Source organism: Primulina eburnea, chromosome 12 (genome assembly GCF_022965805.1).
Source record: "Primulina eburnea isolate SZY01 chromosome 12, ASM2296580v1, whole genome shotgun sequence".
In the NCBI taxonomy this organism is placed as follows: Eukaryota; Viridiplantae; Streptophyta; class Magnoliopsida; order Lamiales; family Gesneriaceae; genus Primulina; species Primulina eburnea.
Genome location: NC_133112.1, coordinates 35,509,588 through 35,532,806, shown reverse-complemented (window position 1 = coordinate 35,532,806; position 23,219 = coordinate 35,509,588). Strand labels below are relative to the sequence as shown.

At 29.2% G+C, this 23,219-nt stretch overlaps 2 protein-coding genes across 2 annotated transcripts; one reads left to right on the top strand and one right to left on the bottom strand.

The window, feature by feature from the left end:
* Positions 1 to 3,857: 3,857 nt before the first annotated feature.
* On the bottom strand, positions 3,858 to 4,439 carry LOC140807401 (protein EARLY FLOWERING 4-like). Its single transcript, XM_073164234.1, has one exon. It carries the CDS (start codon positions 4,337 to 4,339, stop codon positions 3,956 to 3,958), a length of 384 nt encoding a protein of 127 aa, XP_073020335.1. The 5' UTR covers positions 4,340 to 4,439; the 3' UTR covers positions 3,858 to 3,955.
* Positions 4,440 to 15,070: 10,631 nt separating this feature from the next.
* LOC140807624 (uncharacterized) lies at positions 15,071 to 19,030 on the top strand. Its single transcript, XM_073164563.1, has 4 exons — positions 15,071 to 15,574; positions 15,819 to 16,084; positions 18,435 to 18,562; positions 18,813 to 19,030. Exons 1-3 carry the CDS (start codon positions 15,277 to 15,279, stop codon positions 18,501 to 18,503), a joined length of 633 nt encoding a protein of 210 aa, XP_073020664.1. The 5' UTR covers positions 15,071 to 15,276; the 3' UTR covers positions 18,504 to 18,562; positions 18,813 to 19,030.
* The last annotated feature ends 4,189 nt before the right edge of the window (positions 19,031 to 23,219 follow it).

Genomic DNA, 23,219 nt, shown 5'->3' with positions numbered 1-23,219 from the left:
ATAATATTTATATATGATATTATATACAAATAAAGTGCATACTCGGTTGGTATAGTTTATATTGTATTTGTAACTATTTTGTAATATTTTAATTTTTATTTGACCACAATATTGAAATTATATCTAATTCGTATGAGATAATGTGTGAATATTTGAATCTAAATAAAATAAATATTAGTTTATAAGAAATAATGTGTGAATATTTGAATTTATTGTGTTATTTTAAACGTGTCACACCCAAACTAACCATATTCAATAAATTTGATAAATATATAGTAGTGATTAATAGCGTTGATAGTTTTTTTTTAATAGCGTTGATAGTTAAAAACATTAAAAATAAATAAAGGGGTTTTCTCAACTTTAATCATAAAAAGCAATTAAATTAAATTATATCAAAAACTAATTTATCCTGCAATAAAATTGGATTTGTCAAATTAACACAATGAAAACTAACCTTGATTTCGATGGACTCCATTATTTGAATTTTTATAGCTTGATGGTTGATGTATTAAATATAAATTATATTCAAATATTCTTTAATTCATATTGTAATGCCCAAGATTTTGATTCTGTTAATATGAGATTATTGATTATGAACTGATATGATTATAGGCGGGTCATTTCGAAACCAGATTGGGCAAAGCATATGAAGGGTGCAATTTTTGACAGAACTATTGGCGCCCGAGTAGTAGAAAATGACCGCCCGAGCGCCAATGTTCAATAAGAACATGTTTCGGGCAGAAGATGCGGCGTCCGTGCGGTAGTTTGTGACCGCCCGAGCGCCAAAGTGCAATCCGAAAATGCTTGGACAGAAAATGCCGCGCCCGAGCGGTAGTTTAGCACCGCCCGAGCGCCGACCGAAGTTTAAGGAAAATGAGCCACGTTTCATAGACATGCAAATGGATATATATGTGTTACAAAGCTTCGATCTTTCATTTTCCCCAGAAAACGGAACGAGAAAGTTTTGAAGAAAATCCTTACGCCTTTACATTTTGATTCGTCCGTCTGATTTTGAATCCGACTTCAGTACCGTGTTCTTAGCGACGAGAGCTTCAACTGGACGTAGGTTTTATTACGTTTTGATATGTCTTGAAATTATGGTGTATTGCCAGAATCAGATAGAATTCATATATGATGTTCTTGACATGTTAGACATCGTAGAATCGAGGCCAGATTGAAAAACAGATTGATTATGGAATTATTATGGTTTTTCAGATTATATTGATTGATATTGGACAGATTTGAATTATGAATTGATTACAGATTGTATTGGATATCAGTTATGGATTGTAATTATTATCTGTTGAGATTGTGTTGACGGAAATATCGAGATTATGCCGCTATGCTATTGATTTTGGAGTTGAATCCAGATTGATCAGATTGGTATTGATTTGAGCAGTATATTGATATGGTATTATTGATATTGTCATTGCCAGATTGATGATTGACAGACTTTGAATTCCAGACGGGAAACGTCGTCAGAACTGCAATAAAAAAAAAGGTATAAGTCAATGTGGTACTGGGCGACTCGAGTATGATATACTTGAGTTTCCCTAAATCACATACTTATTGTTATTGTGTGCATTGATTTGAATTGATATGCTTGTTCTATTGATTTATAGAAAGCATGTATTAGACGAGTATTAGATGAGTAATCTTGTGACATAAGTGTCGATGGTGATAGAATTGTCACTTACACATTGCACATTGTCACAAGATAATGAATTAGCGAAAGTGCTAAAGTCTGTGACGGGTAAGTCAAGACACCGGATGTTTGGTTATATTGAAGTGGATATAATTGGAGTTTCTTCTATTACTGGTGTTCGATATGGAATACCAACATCTGGAAACCGGGATCCTTAGACTAGGATTGAGTCTAGTATGAAACGTGGAGTCACGAGTCTAATTGACGATTTTATATTGGTCATGTTTCAGATTTTGATACATGTTACTGATATCTATTACATGATTTTTTACGTTGTTTATATGATTGTATGTTTCGTTGATTTATATTGGGATGTATTTCTCACCGGAGTTATCCGACTGTTGTCGTGTTTTTATGTGTGCATGGCAACAGGTGGGACATGATCGGAGTCGAGGAGATGAAGAGAGAGATCGTGATTAGAGTGGAGACTACGGACCTTGATTAGAAATAATGTTTGGACACTTGATATTTAGTTGTTAAACCTTAGTTGAATGATTGTATATAGTACAAGACTTGTACTTTAATACTGATATGTATATTAGAATGTATTACATTACGTTCCGCATTTAATACTGTATTTAAAAAAAAATAGACCCTGTTTATTATAATTGATTAAATTGTCCCAATGATGATTAAGAATATGATTAACGTCCGGGTTCCCACACATATCTTCCATAATTATTAGTTAAATAAGAAACAAAAGTCTTATTTCAACTATCATCAATTAAGAGTAGGTCTTTTGTGAGACGGTCTCACGAATCTTTATCTGTGAAAAGGATCAACTCTACCGATACTCACAATAAAAGGTAATAATCTTTGCAAAAAATTAATTCTTTTTCATGGATGACCCAAATAAGAGATATGTCTCACAAAATACGACCAGTGAGACTGTCTCACACAAGTTTTTGCAATCAATTAATACCATAACATAAGTGATAAAAATTTACTTTAATGGTAGCATTGAAAATTGACAAGATTAATGAAACAAAACAAAACAAAACAAACAGAAACAGTTGTATTTATCTAAGAATTATTTTCCTATAAATTAATAAATTCAAAACAGAAAATTATTAATTATATTTGTTTCAAATTTCTTACACTTTATTTCATTCTACTTTGTAAATCAACAATCCCTTTCCGGGCCTTTTAGTCCACATCAGCAGATATAAGCATTATTAATAATACTAAATTTGTTTATTGTCATTATTTTTATTTAAAATCCTAATAAACTTATTAATATCTATCGTAAATTTTTTTCTTTTACTTTTCACAAAATGTTTCAAAAGCAGAAATGTTCATCGGAGTACCTACTGTTCACATTTTCCATGATTCGTAGCGCACACTTTTGCAAATCTATTTAATTGATTAAGGGCATTTTAATTTTAGGCAAAAATTTATGAGAGATGGTCTCACAAGTCGTATTTTCTATTTTGTGAGACAAATCTCCTATTTGAGTCATCAATGAAAAAGTGTTACTTTTTATGCTAAGAGTATTACATTTTATTGTGAATATTGATAGGATTGACCCGTCTCACAGATAAAAATTCATGATACCGTCTCACAATAGACTTACTATTAATTTAAGCGTTGAATTTTTTATATAACATTGTTGTCTCATATCTCCTAAAACCGATCTTATTCTTTTCTATCGTCGATCTTATCATCGACTGAGACGATTAATATCTATAATCACTCTTTTACGATTGACATAATCAATTAGATCAAGTGATACAACGTTGAATGCACAAAAATTTCTCAGCTTTTATATGATCTTTTCTTATACATACATATTTATGATTATAAACTAGTATGGTTGAACAACAATCTACATTTGACAAATAAATTCACATGTTATTAATAATGTAAATTTATGGGTGTGTTAGGTTAAATGATTTCAAATTTTTTGATGTAAAATTTTTCATATAATTTCAATATTAATTATAGTATATTTCAAATAAATTTGAGGGGAATTATTTGAAATTCATCACAAAATCTTTCAAAAAATAAAATCATTTCCTCCTAATAAAATTTAACAATGAAATTTAATGTGCTTATTATTTCAGGATATGAAACTTTAATCATTATATTTTTGAGAAAATCTTTATTTTAAAAAGAAATATTTTATTTAATTCTAAATATTTTTAACTAAATATTACTGAATTTAAGATTTTATTATTAGAAACATAAACAAGAAGGAAACATAGTACAGGCGAAGACCGGAGATGATGAATTCAACGTACGGTAAATGAATCACTCACTGCTCTTCTCTTCCGCCTTGCTCTTCGCCTCAGCCGCCGCGGAATTCCGCTGATGAAACATGCTCGAGAAATCGGCCGACAGATTTGAGTACAGAGACACGACCTTCGCGATGTTCCCGTTTATTTCCTGGATCAATTCCACGTTCTTCACCAGATTGTCTTGGATTTTCGACCTATGATTCTCGTTCACCTGCTGAATCAAGGAGCGATTGCGATCGAGCACAGACTGGACCTGGCTGAAATTGGCGGTGAACGCCGCCCAGACTTCAGGATCTCCGTCGGCGGATTCGTCTCCCTTGGGGAAGAGCGGGCTGGTGGAGTGGGGAGCGGCGGATTTGGGGGAGTTCTGTCTGTGGTTGGAGGACTCGTTGTCCATGGTCGGGTTCAGCAGCTAAGGCCTCGGCGGCGGTGGTCGAGGTTTCCAGTGGTTTTGTATGGTAAAATAGTGGTGTGCGTGGGTTGCTCATCTTCCAGAACAGATCAGCTCTATAAGGCTCGTGAGTAGCCACGCGAGTTTTAGCGCGTGTTATTTATTTTTCAAAAAAACCAAGAAATAAATATGTTTGTCGGTTTTAAAATCGAAAAATTGTATTCTAAACTTGAAACTATAACATCGTGTTATAAATCATAATAAACGATTTAAATATGGTCAATACTATCGATATTCACAATAAAATTAATACTCTTAGCATAAAAAGTAATATTTTTTATGGATACCTCAAATAAGAGATATGTCTCACAAAATACGATCTGTGAGACCGTCTCATATAAATTTTTGTCAAAATATATTTAAAAATGGAAGAAAATGAACTGTATAATTGTAAGATAATAATATCTTAACATTTAATCTTGATAGATATTATAACATTAGAAAATCGGGAAATGAAGTCGCTACATTCTTAAATTCGAGATTTTTAATATACCAAATACTTGGAGAAAACTGATCATATATTATAAATTATTGGGTATATAAATTTAAGATAAAGTTTATATATGATTCAAACCTTTTTTTTAAATATCTGATAATAAGTATTGAGTGTTTATTTTGGTTAACATGAACCAAATTTACTACTTATGGTAGATTGAAACAGTTTTATTTTACAATTAAAATTAAAAAAATACAACAAAAAATAATATCATGTGTAAGATTAATAATACATATTTTTCAATATAAATCCTCAAATTAATTTATTATAAATATATTATATTTTAAAGAAATTTAAAAATTAATTACTGACAAGTTACGAAGAGTTGTGTCGAGAAGAGTGGACACACGCGCTGTGATGTGCAGTGGGGATTTGACCAAGATGTCGGAAATATCTGCCGATATTTTCATTTAAATACTGTAAAAGCGTAAAAACGAGTAGGCCTTTTGGCCCGTTGTTGACTTAAATACGACGTCGTTTCATAGTAAAGTGGTGCTTTCTGGATTATAAAAATTTATTTGATATTTTAAACTATAACATCTGTCGATATTTAGGTTTCTCAACCAAAAAAAAAAAGGAAAAAGAAATCGTGAATTATATTTTTTAGTGGGAGAGACTTTTAGATGGAATCAATACAAGAAACCAAATTTTTTTTAAAAAAAAAAACATTACGAGAAACTCCTAGCCAAGTGTCTAAGTTTCGAATGGAATAATGATATAAGTAGAAAACCGCAACGTTTCTATATATAGAGTTACACACATATCACGATGCCATGTAATTTCATATTAGGAATTTATGAATCTCATAAAGATAGGCTATGTTAAAGCTTATGGAATTGGACTTACTTTCATCTAAAAAAGTAGCTAAAAAAATATTGTCAAAGTTCGATATACGACTTTCGTCAAACGTGAGATATCTAACACTAATATACATATCTCATGTCTAAGAATAAAAATTGAACTGAAACGTGAAATTTACAAGTCATCAACGAATTGCTTAGAAGATAATCCGACACGGCGACACATAATAATAGTATAGACTTTGATATCTTGTTAAGATTATTTGCACATAACTTCACCTCAAATGTTAATTAATTGAGAGACAATTATATACAACTCTAAATAACATAATCCAGCTGATTTAAAACATCTATATTGACGGGTTTTTTTACTGGTGTGATTATTTACTCATAGTTATATAACGTACATTTTTGTTATTGATGTCTTATAATAACTTGAGCGTCGTAGTTGATTCACCTTTGGATAAGATCATCTTCACGCATTCTTTAACATCAGTTTGGTGTGATCATCACACGAAAGTTGTGATAATAGTTTTGAATATAACTTTGACATTTTTTATGCTGCTTTTTTTAAAAAAAAAAATTTTGAAATAGTGTTCAAGGACTTATATACTCAAAAGTAAATTATATCAACCCATAAAATATTTTATGATATTATTATAATTATTGAATAAGTTTATCAACCATTTAGTCCCGAATCCCAATCCATTCACACTAAAAAAAATCCTAATCCAATGCCCTCCTCCTTTTAGGCTAATGAGCCAAAAGCCCAATAAACATATTGGGCTTTTTTGAAATTAAATTTGGGCTTTTAGTTTTTAGTTTTTTTTTTTTTTTTTTTGGTTTTTACCACTAAATATCGATATCATCTTAAATTTGAAATATTGATGTCGAATATAGATCATAGTATGCTTTTGATTGAATTAGCAAGGAGCATAATTGTTTTCTCCTTATTTTACGATGTCAGATGCAACTCATCGTCGGCTATTAGATTGAATTAATAAACATAATAATTGTTTTTCTTTTTTATTTTACCTTGCACTCGCTGCATATCTAGTAATCGCTATTAATAAAGAATACATGGTTCAAATCCACATTTGAGATGTCTGAGTTGGTAGATTTGATGACAACCTAATCAAAATGCAGGAGTTCGATTCCCCAACTGACACTTTGTTCGGCAAGCTATTCACGCAGAGCTTGCCCGGTGTGATTTATTTGACTAATGTGATTTGTAAGCTATTACGTTAGTCTAGATATTTACTCAGTATGCATTAAATGATAACGATTACGAGTTCTGATGTCATTAAAAATCAACTTGATTACGTAGAATCGCAATCTACCTGATGAACTAACGATATAATTAAATAATCAATTGTACAACATAAAATAGTCGAATTCTTGCCAAACAATATAGTAACAATAATTAAATTAATGGATAAAACATTTCAATAGAAGTTTATTTAAGTGGAATAAAAAAAAAATCAAACATTTTTCTGATTTCGTGTCAAAACATACGAAATTTAAGCAACTATAAAAAAAGTGTTCTAAAAATTTGAAACACGACAGTGTAGTAGAACAACGTAAACCCTTCTAGATAAAGCTACCAAACTGGACAATAAAACAACAAATACGGAAAAAATAGCCATTTTTTATGAGTCAGATTTTCTTGTTAATAGTTTGGTCAAAACTACGTTTCTATTTGGCGAATCGAATTCGAATTTGCCAAGCAAGGCTCGAGTATTTATTTTTGGCAAGCACGATTTTCGTATTGCCTTTTTTCAACTATCAAATCGTGATATTTGAGTTGATGTACTGGTGTTAAAAAAATTGAATTGAAACAATACATCTGTTCGCTAGGAAAAAATATAAATTTTTTTAAATCCAAAATAAGGTTTTATTACAAAATCTTCCAACAAAAACGAAAAATTCTAGTGTTTCCATATAATATGAGAATGAGAAGAAAAACAAAATAAGCAATAATATATTTAATATTAAGAACTAGATTCTATGTTTGTCGATTCCTCAATCTAAATGCATTATCTTTAATATTATTTACTCTATTTTTTTTTCTCGAAAATAATGATTAATCGGTAAAAGTTGAAAAGTAATCTATTGACGAATATAAACATATGATAATCTAATTGATCAAATTTTTTGCATAATATATACATTAAATTAGTTTTTTTTTTCACTATAGTCGTTTTCCACCAACAATGACCGAGATCATCTTAGCTCTCGGAGTACAAAAATAAATCAAAGTTATCGTAATTAAAACCAAATTTTAAATAATACAAGAAAGTGAGGTGTATTCAATTCAGAATTTTGATAATTTTTAATGATTTTTTTCAAATGATAGACTTTTATAGATTTGATAGATTTTTATGGAATTTTAGAGAATATCACATATTTATGTGGATCTGTGTAGAATTTTTTGCAAGATTTTTATAGACTTTGTGAATTTTTTTTTAATAGATTTTGTACTTAATTATAACATATTTTTTTTATTAATTAATTGACATATATAATATATTCGGTTTGAAATAGTTTTCCAATATTTATATTAATAAATAAATTTACTTATTTAAAAGTTAGATCATTTAATATTTACATGTGTATATATGTAGTTTTGTATGCATATTTGTAAATTTTTTAAAATAATCTATAATCTTGTTTTTGAATTGATAATATACATGTCAAATAATAATATCTAGCATTATATGGATTTAATTTTGTATAAAAAAATCATGCTTACATATTAATTGAAAATACTAAAAAGAATTTAAAAAATCACGATTGTTGTGAGACTATTCAATTATTAAAAATTAAGCGACATTTTTGGATAATCTTTTATCATTATTGAATATTACATTAATTTGCAAAAACCATAAACTAAAAATCAAAAAATCCATTTTAAAATTAAAAATTTCTGATGATATTAAACAAATTTATTAAATAAACAATCAGTCAAAAATAAAAAATTTGAAAAGAAAAGACGAAAATATATATATAGATACACTTCAAAAATTTGAGAGAGAAACTAAAATAGATAAGAGGAGAGAAGATAAGAAGAAAGGTGATGTGATTATGTGAAGTGACAGATAAAGAAATAAATAGTTTGTGTACGAGTTAGAAGTTTTAAAAATCCATCCAAATATTTGGTCGAACCAAATACAATTTTTGACAATTTATAGTTCTACCTTAGGCTCTAATGTTTGTATGTTAATGAAATACGTGAAGTTATTAAAAGTCTATTGAAAATTCGAATACCTATAGACTTTTATAGAATTGTTAAAAGTCAATATTGAATACCACTTGACTTTTTAAAACTCTATAAAAGTCTATTTTGGATATCACTAGACTTCTATTGAATATGTAAAAGTCGTAATTGAATATATCTAGACTTTTAAAATCTATAAAAGTAATTAAAAGTCAATAAAATCTCTTATATTGAATACACACCCGAAATATCCTGCTCATATCAATTTACGAAACTATTTTAATTTTTTTCCCGAAATTAATTTGATAAAAATCGAAGGATGATTGATTTAGGATTCCCAAATATATGGGGTGACTTAGGTGGATCCAAATCTTACCCTACACATATATTATGATCTAGAGTTTCCCGTGTGTAAAACGTGTCGTCCGATGATGACTAACGATTTATTTTATAAAACAAAACATACGGAAATAAATAAAATTAAGACACACGCTTTTTAGTATTGATAATTATAATAAATTAAATAAAATAAATCAATGTACTTATTTGCTAAATATTCCTAATTAATAATATATATTAGATTGAGAATATTACGCCTGGCCTATTTTAAGTTAATTTCTTGATTATTTATTACAATAATAATTGTGAGATACATTTGTTAATGTACGTGGATGATTTGTAATAGAAAGAACTGTAATCCTATGGTATCCCCCCACCTAAAAGGCAGGGGGCCCTTCTGCAATATGTAGATTTTTCCTCCGACTACGCAGCTAGCTGTATACGTCATAAATTAATTATTTTATATTTAATTAACTAAATTAAATATAGAATATTAATTACGAAATATTTGTGGTTGGAAAATTTTAGTAATATTTTACTTAAAAGATTTCTTGTTTAGCTCATCTGTTATATAATATTTCCACATTTTTCTTTTGATTTTTTTTTATATAACTTGTCGTTCTTTTTAGTAAATTTCCAATAATTCTATAATATATGAAACTTGTTATTAACTTAAAAACGTGTCATTTTTAAATATATTAAATTAATGTCCCAAAATAAATTTCATGTGGCTGAAAAAAATCAGGACAAAATTGACGTTATTTGTTAGAATTTCGGTATCGTACGTGTCGGGATTGCAACTTGCACCTTTTTAAATTAATTTGAAAATTATATAATATCGAGTAGTTAATTTTTTATTTAATGGATGATATCGACTAGTTGTGATATACAAGTTTGCGCGTTGCTGCTCTAACTCGATAATAATATATGAAAGCATCGATATTTTTAAATATCGACATATTATATAATTATATCATTATTGATGTTACACTTATTTTGTCAAAGTAAAATTTAATTATAACATAGCCTGATATTTTAGAATTTTGTACAACTATTATATGACACCGTACTTTAGAAAATTAAATTTTATGTCAAAAATATTGTTTTTATGATAAGTATAGTCAAAATCGATTTTTATCACAAATCCACGGACGTATAATCATAAAACCATCTCACAAAAACCCGAATGTTGTTTTCTTTCTATGCAAGCGGAAGGATTCCCACACTTTCCAAACGTCAAACTACTGTTGAAGTACTATGTTTACTTCTTCGAAAGCATTGTGAGTGATTTTTTTTTTTAAATATGTAAATGACGTAGAATCGCAAGACAATATGGAAAGGTGTGAAAACTCGTGATTGTAGAAATCGCGATTTCAATGCTTACATAAGCAATAACAGTAATGATAATTGAAATTATTTGGCAGTATATCAATAATATTTTTAATAATAATAATAATAATAATAATAATATTCTAGATATTCGTGACAAAATAGTGACACATCTCTCTGGCTGTTGATTAAAGACAGTACCCTTCCTTTATTTTGTGAAAGGGTAGTTTATTTAAATAGTAAATTATGCAAACATAATAATAATTTATATATTTTTTAATTTCATTAAATACTTAATTTTATGTTTAATTTAATAATAATTTATAAAAATTAGTGAGATGTCGGAATACAGTTTTAAAATAGTAATATTGAAAATAATTTATAATTACAATTTTGAATAAAAAATGTGAGTGTTAAGACGATTTGGAAAATAAAAATTGATGTTTTCAGTGTGACAGATTTTTTATATAATAATATAAATTAGAATTCACTTGTATATCATGTATGCATATACAATAATTATTTTGTATGATAGTATAGTCTTAGTATTCACTTGTGTATCATGTATGCATATGTGATGTACAATTTAAAAGATTTTAGGTATATCATTATCACGAACTAGAGACGTCAAAAAGAACCAGACGGATGGGGCAGACCGTAACTCGCCATTTTGCAATGGCGAAAAATTAATAACCCAACTCAACTCATCATTTACTTTTATATGGTGTGACGGACTAATCTGAGAAGCAAAATCTATTTTGACTAATCTATTACCAACTATAATTGTTCATAAAATAGAATATTTATAGCAACAACACCACAACAAAAAAAGTAGATCTATTGTGAGACAGTCTCACTGATCTTTATCTGTGAGACGGGTCAATCCTACCGATATTCATAATAAAAAGTAATACTCTTAGCATAAAAAGTAATATTTTTTCATGGATTATCCAAATAAAATATTCGTCTCACAAAATACGACACATGAAGTTTTTGCCTAACAAAAATGGTGATGATATAGTAATAATACAAATTGAAAAGCTCATTTTCAAATAATGTGAGATTTTTTTTAAAAAAGTTAACAATTTGGCTGTGATATTGGGAACTACAAAATGTTAAATAGCAATTGGTTAATAGTTGCCAAAATAACGAATAATCAACTAACTATAATACACAGAATCTGGTCAAGACCAGATTTCATATTAGTGTTCCATTAACTAGTCTATAAAAGCAGACAGTAACGAACAAAAAAAAAAGGGTCCGCTTTCTCCTATAAAATCAAATAAATCCAACAAATATCAACACTAATACATTATATGGTCCAAACGAAATTGGAATAGACTATGATTAAATATAAAAAATCACAAAAATTTACGTGAGATGATCGTATAAGTCATTTTTTGTGAGACAAATCTTTTATTTGGATCACTCATAAAAACATATTTCTTTGGCAAAAACTTGTGTGAGACGGTCTCACGGGTCATATTTGTGAGACAGATCTTTTATTTGGATCATCCATGAAAAAGTATTATTTTTTATGCTAAGAGTATTACTTTTTATTGTGAATATGGGTAGGGTTGACCCGTCTCACGGATAAGATCCGTGAGACGGTCTCACATGATACCTACTCTATTTCTTTTATGTCAAAATTACTACTTATTATTATAAATATTTAGAGCCCGTTTCACAAGAAACTTAAACCTACTCTCATCGAATAATCTCTATCCTTTTCTCTATATTTATTATATTCAAATTTAAGACCTTATATAAAAGAACTCTTATTTAGTTATAAAGATATATAGAACACTATATAAATATATATATATATATATATATTTATTTATTTATTTACATACATAATATTTTCTTATCGAACAACGTCATTTATTTAAATAATTTCGATTTTAAAATTAAAATTTTAATAATCTATCTTTAAATGAACCTGACTATTACTGCTTTTATACAATTATATTGATTAAGTATTTAGTTTTTTTTTTTAAATCGACTGATGAAATCGATTATCTGAAATTACAAGAAATCTTGTTTAATCACCAAGAAATTTATACGAATAAGCGAAAAATATATGAATAGTAACCCATAATTTTACTTAGATTTAATTTTATTTGATAGTTTATAAAACATAATTATTTATACATAAAATATCCAATTTTGGTTAATAATATAATATTCAGATCAATTAAGAATTATGAAAGAGAAGATGTAGCATGTGCTCGCACCATAAATTTTCCACCATTTTCTTTCGATTAATATATAGTTTATCCATTAATATAAAATTAAGTAATTTAATTAAATTATCCTACCAACTCCCTTATGATCAATAATTTTTCTATAGAATTAAACATGGTGGCTTTACAGATAAGCGGAATAGTTTTCATTAGATATAGAAAAAAATTAAGAAAAAATTACACTTTTGATCTTGTATATGTATTTTATTTTATTTTTTATGGTTTTGATTTTATATATTATCAAATTTAGGTTTAGTTTGTTATATTTTTTTTTTCAACGTGATACTAATGTGACATCGATGTAACATTTATTTGGCTCAATGTGATGCTTAAGTGTGTAATGTCACACCACATTAACACCCCGATTAAAAATAGTAAAAATTGGAAAATAAGATACTGAGACTAAAAATTAATAATACAGAAGACTACAATGACAAATAGAAAAATATATAAGATAAAAAATGCAATGTTTCCAAAATTTAATCATCATTATCTGTAGTACAATATATCAAATGGTATGGTACAGAAAGATTTTTATCAATAAAACCAGCGAGTAGTATAGTGAAGAGAAAAAAAAACAGTAGAGAAATACTATAAATGAAAGTAAATCAAACCAAGATCAGTACGAAATACATTGTCCTTAAAAAAGATTCATCCCATCATCTATGTGCTTCGAGGATCATCTTGGACGTCTGTTTCTCAGGATACAACGGAACAACTAGCAGTGACTTAACATGAGACACTACTACGGCGAACTGAAAACGTACCTTTACTTTATCATCGAGATTTAACGGAGGTCAAACGAAAAGCTAACAAATATGAAATGCAAGAGAGTACTTGAAAGAGAAAATATTTTCATGTACATGAAATGATGAAATGAACACACTATTTAAAAGCCCCAAAATGCACACAAAGAGTCATGTAAGATTAATTAACTCAATTAATCTTTTCATTAACTCAAGAATATGAAGAGCCAAAACTCTTCAACTAACTCAAAAATGTGGAGAGTCAAAAGATACTTCCACATTCATGAAACATAATTTTATTCAAACTTCAAATTTCCAACATTATCAAGTCGTAGATGAACAATTTTCATGTCCTGAAACCATTTAATTGAATATCCTCAACTACAGTTATTCGAAAAGTGGTTTGGTTAAGTTATTATTAATAAAAGATTGAATTTAATCAAAATTATTGATTGTTATTAAGTATCAAATCAAACCGTGAATTACAAATCACACCTTACCAAGATGCTCGATTTTGTTTTGTTTAAACAATCGAGTTTAAGTTTTTTTTTGAAATTAAATATTTAAATTGTTATTAAAAACGATTTATATTATGTAATTTAATTGCAATAAATAAGAAAATATCAAATTAATTTTTAACAATATAATATTAAATATCACAAATTTTTTATATATAAATTAAAATATCTCCAAAATAAACTCCACCTTTCTCATTTATGTAACACGTATATCTCTTAATAAAGCTAAACATATAGAAACAAATAAATTTGAGAAAGTGATAACTGCAACCCTTAAGTCGCTCATTAAACTTTCCTTAAGTAAATTAAATTGTAATAATCACCCTTGTGAAATATTTTTTAAAAAATGTAAAATCTTATATATAAAATTAAGATTTTTTACAATTATGTGTGTTTAAAATTCAAGCACATCTATCTTATCACAAAAAACATCTTGTGAGACCGTCTCACGATTCAATTTGTAAGACGAATTTCTAACATGACTTAACCTATGAAAAAAATATCAATTTTTATTTTAAAAATATCGATTTTTCATAATATTTATAAATTTTTTAATTCGTATCAAAAATAAAAATATATGATATCTTCTCGTAACATACTAACTCTTACTTTATTTGCCACAGGTTACAATTTAATATTTTAAATCACGTGTTTCTAACATAGAGTTAATTTTATGTAATCATATACCAAGCAAAAAAGTAAAAACAATGATAAAGAAACACTAAAGCACATTTAAATATATTATTGAAGGACAATATATTTTTAATATTTTTAAAATTTTAAAGCACAGAAACTTTACATTTATATGTATTTAAAAAATTATCTACAATGAAATATTACATCCTTCAATTTCCTTTTTATCCTTTTAATTTTTAATTAACGATAGCCGATCCACCAATTAGGAGAATATTTTCTGACAATGAATTTTTAATTAATTGCAGTTGAAAATTTAAGACACCTACCCTTACTAGAAAAGAAAGCATAATCTGAGATGTTATAAACTATAAATCCGAGCATGGAAACGGAATAAGCCTCCCATATTTGACCAGCACAGCACGGATTTCATCTTCATATTCATACATTTTACCAACAACCGAGTCAAATCTTCGAACCCGATTTCCGTTCTATTTTCACCAAATTTCCACGCATAAAACAGACAGTAATCTGCGGCAGGGGGGAAGGAAAAGGGGAGATGGGATTCCTGAAAGAAGAAAAAACATTGAAGAAATTGGTATTTACAATCCCAAGATGGATCAAAACCCTGTTTTTCTTGGTCGCCATGTTGATCTCTTTGCTGTTGTTTTCAGCTCCGGTTCTGTTAGTCATCGCTGATGCTCTGCTCCCCTCCGCCCTGCTCTCGGTGGCCCTGCCGCCGCCAGCGCCGCCAATCACCCTCCGGACACTGTATTTGTACCTTAGAGACTATGATTTCCGAGACTCGCTCATAGATATCCCTCTCATATCTATCATCCGCTCCGCCATCATTTTGTGTGAGTATGAGGTTCATTTCATTTATATATATAATTTCAGATTCTAAATTCTCAACTGAATTTTTGGGTTGGATATAAAGGGCGGAGCTAAATATATAGCGGATCTCGTGCAAAAGCTTCTAAATTTCTGAATATAAGAACAACTAAAAAGAACCCACCAAATTTTTTCGTAAGATGAACGAAAAAAACACACGAACTCACATGTTTTTATGAGTAAATTTAATCATTGTTCGTGTTGCGACAGGTGTTTACAGTTTCTGCGACGGCCCGAGTTTATCAAGGGGGCCGTACCTGGCGATCGCCACCGTTTGCTCGGCGGCGTCGCTGGTGTTTGTGTCGTTGAAGGCTTCGTATGTGTACATGATGAGTAATTCGAGAGGCGGCGGCGCGGTGGAGGCGGCGCTGTTCGTCTGTTCTCTGGTGCTGGCGATTGGCCATGTAGTGGTGGCGTACAGGACCAGCTGCCGGGAGAGAAGGAAGCTTCTGGTCTACAAAATTGATATCGAGGCAGTAAGTCAATATCTTCTTTCCTTTTCTCACCAAATCTATCGTGATTTCACTTTTGGTCTCATTTTACCTTTATTTCAGTATATTATTTTGGAAAAAAAAATGTTTTTTTCCTATAATATTTATAATTATGCTAGAATTCATATAATATAGGTGTGATATTTAAATATAAAATTATATATTTATTTTTGATACATTGAAGGTGAGATTCTAGAACGTACCAATTTAACCTCGCACATATGTTCTGGTATGATACAATAACAATTTTTTGAGCATATATATTATATAAGAAATTAGTAAAAATTAAATTCGAAAAAATATTTTTTGGGGGTTCATCAGCTAAGTTTATAATCATTTATCACTAGGTATAATCGGTCGAAGTTTGTGTTTTATTTTACAATTTTATTCATTTTTTCCTAGACTATTTATATAGTTTTGGGTATACGAGTGTTATTCGGTTGTCATGTCCGTAATGATAATCATCGGATTAACACTGAAATTTGACAAATTAGAGAAACATGATTTAGGCCAACTCCATCTAATCAAATTTACAAATGGAGAAAAGTAAAATTTCATGGAGGAGATAATTTGTTTGTTTTTTAGTTTTAATTTTTGTATTTGAATTTTGTGGTGGAGGATTGATTAATCGTAGGGAGTTAGGGATCCTGTATTAGGCTGTATAGAATAAATAGTAACTTTAATTTTGAATTTATTGATCGTTGCGTCGATTTGTGGTCGATGTCACACTAGGAGGTATGCCATGAAATCTAGCCAATTTATATATATATATATATATATATATATATATATATAGAAAATATTGGGGAAAATTTTTTGTGAGACGAATTCCTGATATAAAGTTTGTATGTTTAGATATTTGTTTTTTGATGGATCAGTTTTATTTTTTTATATTAAATTATATTATAATTTGTCTGCTATATATTATTAAATTATATTTGAAAGGATTTTTTTGTTCATGTGAATAATATGATTAGAATTGAGGTAGTTTGAATTATAATAAAATAATGATATTTCGTTTTAGTCATGTGGAGATGAGTGAGAAGGTGGAAAATTAGGATTTGGGTAATGGAAATGGTAAAAAGAGTAGGTCTTTTATGAGACAGTTTCACGAATCTTTATCTGTGAGATGAGTCAACGTTATTTATATTAACAATAAAAAGTAATACTTTTAGCATAAAAAATAATAATTTTTCATGGATGACCCAAATAAGATACTCGTCTCACAAAATACGATTCGTGAGACCGTCTCACACAAGGTTTTGTCTGGAAAAAAAATATGGAAATATGATTTTCGAAATAATGAAATAAAAAACTTCGTTTGAATTCTTTTATACCGATTGAGGACTTTTATGAAGTAACACCTAGTCATCCTTTATGGAAAAAATTAACATAATATTGTTTCATTCTAGAATTGTTTTCCAATATTTTGTATAGATCAAGGGGGAGAGAAAAATTATTATTTTTTAATAAAAATTAATCAAATTTTTGTTTTGTGAAATGGTGTTACGAGTTAATTTTGTGATATGAAATTTGGATCATCTATAAAAAAAAATATTAATTTTTATATTAAAAATTATTATTTATTATTATAACTATGAGTATAGTCGATGGAAATCTTCTGGTAGAGTGAGATAAGATCCGTGAGACGTTCTCAAGACTCACTCATGAAACTATATGTACTAATTGATCGGGGGACCTTAACTTTGGTAGATCTAAATTTTCATGTGCCATATGACCTGGTCGATTTGACATTTGCCCCCCACACAGCCTTTTAAAATAGAGGGAAAAAAAAAGAATAAAAAAAGAAACACAATCATATAAATTTTTGCTTAGTTGTTTTTTTTAAATAAAATAAAATTGAATCGACGTATGACTGAAGTTCATACAATAAATTTTTTTCTCTCTCTATAAAAATTTCGAAGTTTTATGTTATTCGAAAATCGATTTTAAATACATTATTATGTCGATAGTAGTCGAACTAAACTAATATTATTTACTCTCCAATACATGCCGTTTACCCTCCACTAGATGGATAAAATTTATTCATAAAATGGAGCATCGGTCCAGATAAAATTACTCATAATATTTGTAAATTAAATTTGACTATTAATTGTGGTATAGTATAATACTTTAATGTACGACTAACATATACTACTTGTATACGAGACCTTGTCAAATATTCATGCCAATATTATTTTATTATTATTCATGTCTCGATCATTACTACCAAATTCAGTGTATCATACTTTATAATAATAATAATAATTATTATTATTAAATTACTATAAATCTTTTACTTAGACCATGTCCTAAACATGTCACATGGTTGCAGGTCTCCGCATGGAAGAAAGGGTATCCCCCATATCAAAAGTATTCCAAGAAAGAACAACAATTTAAATAAATATATTATATTTATGGTCAAATTCCATCTCCATCTCCATCTCCACAGCCAGGCTTCAGGTAATCTAGTTCATTCATCACTATTTAATTTCGTCGAGAATTCGATAAAATGGTCGTATTTGTTTCTACAACACGAATAAAAGCCGTAATATGTTCTGGTTTTTTTTTTGAGATATACATTTATTGAATATTCGTGATCCGGTGATAGTTGTTCATAGGAGTTCTACGACGACGAAAAATTTGTTCGACGAATAAAATTAATGTGTTTTGTGATGCATACTATATACTAATTCACTCCTATATTTTACAGGCTTATCCGAAGGATATCTGTAACCTGATGGTCGAGGCACTAGAGTTGTACTAATATAGCATCGTACGTGGATTACTACAATTTTGTATACGATAGGACGTGAAAATACACACATGTAAAGTACAATGTATACTTTTTTTGGCCTAGATGTTAAGTAAACAGTGTAAATACATACATATAAAGGTCCATATATATTTCCAATGTCGTTCAAGTTCTCATTTTGAGTTATATATGCTAGTTTATTATGATCGAAGAAATTATGAGCAAATATCGTGTCGGTTGTGATAATTGTCCCTACTATGAAAACGATCCATACATGTAGTCTAGTTTGTTATTTAATTTAAAAGATAAAACTGACATTCTATCAAGCAAAATGGGATTACAAACAAGCCATTTGTATCATGGCAAAAACTTATGTGAGACGGTCTCAGGGGTCGTATTTTGTGAGACGAGTATCTATTTGAGTTATCTATGAAAAAATATTATTTTTTATGCTAAGACTATCACTTTTTTATTGTGAATATATGTAAGATTGATCCGTCTCAAAGATAAAGATTCGTGAGACTGTCTCACAAGAGACCTACCCTTGTATTAGATATATAGTCGAGCTCAAGTTCGAACTATGCTATTACGTTTTTGTCGAGACAAATATAACAAATTTGTTTACGTTCGCGACATGAATTCCAACATAAAACAAATTCACGAGTGATTCTATTTAATTCAAAACCATAATGGGCATTATATTTATTTATTATTTTAGTTATTATGTATGGAAGATGATTTCAAAAGGAACAAACGAACTCTAGTCCCATGTTTATCTTTATAGAACAGTGACGATAACAAATAATAAATAATCACACTTCAAATGGTCCTTCGCTATAATTGGCCCATGCTATGCAACTCTGTTCATAACTCACGAGACACCTAAAAAAAATAGGTAAAAATTTGTGTGAGACGGTCTCACGGGTCGTATTTTGTGAGACGAATATCTTATTTGGGTCATCCATAAAAAAATATTACTTTTTATGCTTAGAGTATTACTTTTTATTATGTGTATCGGTAGGGTTGACCCGTTTTACTGATAAAGATTCGTGATACCGTCTCACAATAGACCTACTAAAAAAAGAATCCAAGACTATAAATTGAGTTATTTTAGGTGGAGAAATGGTATTGTATATAATAATAAAATTAATTTAATATATGATATTAAATCTTTTTAATGAGGTTGGGAGCCTTTTTCTTGATATGTCATTTCGAGGTGGAGAGACAAGTGGGGAACCAGATAAGAGATATGCACACTCATGTTTCCATATCAAAGAGTGAATGACGATTGGATCACTTGGATTTTAGAGATCAAATAAGGTCCCCACAGGCCACGAAATGGATGTATCCTTACAAATTGTATGCTCGCAATTAAAAAAAAAAAATCTTAAGAGGATTACAGCTCTTACTCGATTGGAAATTCATGGATTATAACTGAAAATCACATTCATGGATTTTGAATCTTTGGATCAGATGAATTTTTTTACCTTCTACGTTAAACTCTGTTACGAAATGTGACGTTAAAATTGATAAACAATAGTTTATAAAATCTACTGACTTTATAATTAACAAACTCACGACGTGTTTTCGGCATTCAAAAGCTCTCGTATCAAATTTGACACATTGGTGACAAGATAATTTGAATCAAGTATTCAATTGTTAATTGTTTAAAGGTAGGGATGTAAATGAACCAAACTGTTTGTGAGCTATTCGAAGCTCGGTTCGATAAAAAGCTTGTTTGAGTTCGTTTGTTAATCATATCAATCCAAGCTCAAGATCGATTTTGAGCTCAAAAATTTAATCAAACAATGCTCAAGCCTAAATATATTCGGCCCGCGAGCTCGAAAACATGTTTGATAATAGGCTCTCGAGCTCGGCTCGTTTAGGTGGCTCATAAGCTTGAGCTTGACTTATTTGTTGAGTTGACAAATAAAAATATTAGTACTAATGTCAATAGAAGTAATTGAACATAAGACAAATAAAAATATTAGTACTAATGCTATTATGAACTTTGCAGGATACTTTACTAGTTGTTATTGGAGATGATTTTGTAATTTCTGATTTTAATGGATTCTTTGACATCCTCTCTACTTTCTCACCAGACTTAATTGAAGTATTAAAGAGGTGAAATTATTTCATTGTTATTTATATGGTGATATCAGTGTATGATGAATATTCTAGATGTATTATTTTGGAATGTTCAATAATATATTGATTTATGTTTTTTTAGCTCTTATTCGCGTCGTTTTGGTTATTTATGAATTAATTTACATTTTTATGTTTGATTTAAAATTAGTTTATAGATATATTTAATTTTTAACAAGCTCGAATCAAGCTCAAACTCGAGCTCAATTCTATGCTTTACGAGCTCGAAAACGAGCCGAGCTCAAGCCAGGCTTTTTAAACATGCTAAACGAGCTATTAATGAATCAAGCTCGAGTTTGACTTGATTAACATGCTAAACGAACTTTTAACAAGCCGAACTCGAGCTTTTCCCGAGCTTGGTAATTTCAAGACAAACCAAGCTCGAGCCTGGTAATAAAAACTCGAATCGAGCTCGAACTTGGTTTGTCTTGAAACACACTACGTTTTCGGTATTCAAAAGCTCTCGTATCAAATTTGAAATGTTGGTGACAAGATAATTTGAATCAAGTATTTTATTGTTAATTGTTTGAAAGATTATGTTTTGCTTATACCACATGCATATCAAGCCTTCCTTCTTCCAATTAACATAGCCCAACAGCCTTGGACTCTGTACATGTAGGCTTAGCCTTCGGTTCAAAAACGCCCACCCCTACTCCAAAATTACAGTGAAAAATAAATAAATAAAATGATTGTTTTTCAAACATCAGAAATTAAATAACTGGGAAGCTACCAGAAAAACCACTCGGGCAAATAATTTTTTCCATCCAACAAAAAAATTAATTAATTTTCATAACAATAAATAATATGCCTTCCCTTTCTTAAATACCCCTAGCCATTTAAAAAAAAAAATAGTTTTTTTTTTAATATCTAATCCTTAATTTCTTTGATATATTATTTGTTTGATTATAATTAATTTTTTTGGGAAGGCATATCACACCCAACGACCATCGACGTTTACAAATAAATTCAAAAACAACATAAAACAAAATATGTTCTTATGTCCAATTAATAAATTAAAACAAATAATGTTTACAAACGTTTAGAATTTAAAAAGACAAGAGTAACTCGAATAAAATAACAACCGCGGCTTAAAAACACTATCATCACCAGCTCCAAAACTGATTTTGCTCAAGCTCTTTAAGTTCTTCCTTGTTATTAAATGAGGAGAGGAGATAAAAGACAAATATTTGGGAAAACACTCGGTCAATAAAGATCGATTAAACATAATATCACATATACAATTTAGAAAAAAAAAATGAAATCAGACATGACGGAAACATGTTTTTCTTGTAAAATATTTGAGATGAGACAAATATATCACATAATATGTGATATTAAACATAATATCACATATATAATTATAAAGGCCATGATTCAACTATTACGATGTGTGCTCAAATTATGAAATAATGACAGTTTAATTTCATCTTAAATGATAAGACAGTGGTCTTAATTGTCATTCAGAATTGTAAGGGTAGTAGGGGAGGAGTTCTCATAGTAGAGTTGTTCTGCCGCCCCGTCAACTTATGGGTTGAGTTGAGTTGAGTTGGGTTTCTAACCGTCAAAAAAAAAAATTGGTGGGAATCGTAACTTAACCATGTCAATCTCGAGACCGAAGCATAAGACACCTACATTGAAAACAACAAGTCTTATAGCAAATCAAATAGCCAAAACCAATCTAGTTCATAAAAGATCAATGTCTTTACAATGCATGATCCAAAGTGCGCTGAAACGGATTAGAAGTGAACTGAAACTTAAAACAAGAAAATTTTCTTCATATTTTGGATTTTTTTCACTAGTTCCAAAACATGTTTTGTACATCCACTTCCACCTTATGTTAACTCTTATCTTGAGATAGAAATAAGGGGATGAGTGTTTTGTGAAACGCTCATCAAGTAGGGATGGATCGAATACCAGAATAACAAACTTAGCTAAAAATATATCGTATTTTCTCGCATAGAATTTGAGTAGTCTTTTTGCTACGGTTGTTTGTAGAAATCTACCCATTAGAATCGAGCCGAAAGTTGGATATAATATTTAAAATGTATTTTGATACATTCTAAAAATGGAGATCAGATTCAGAACATTGTATCGGCAAACATGGTTTCTGGACAATGGCATTCAACTTGCTACGGAAATTGTCTATTTATTTGGAGATTTTTGAAGGGTTTTGTATGAATATTTTTCAAAATATATGGGTTATTTATAGGCTCAAAAATA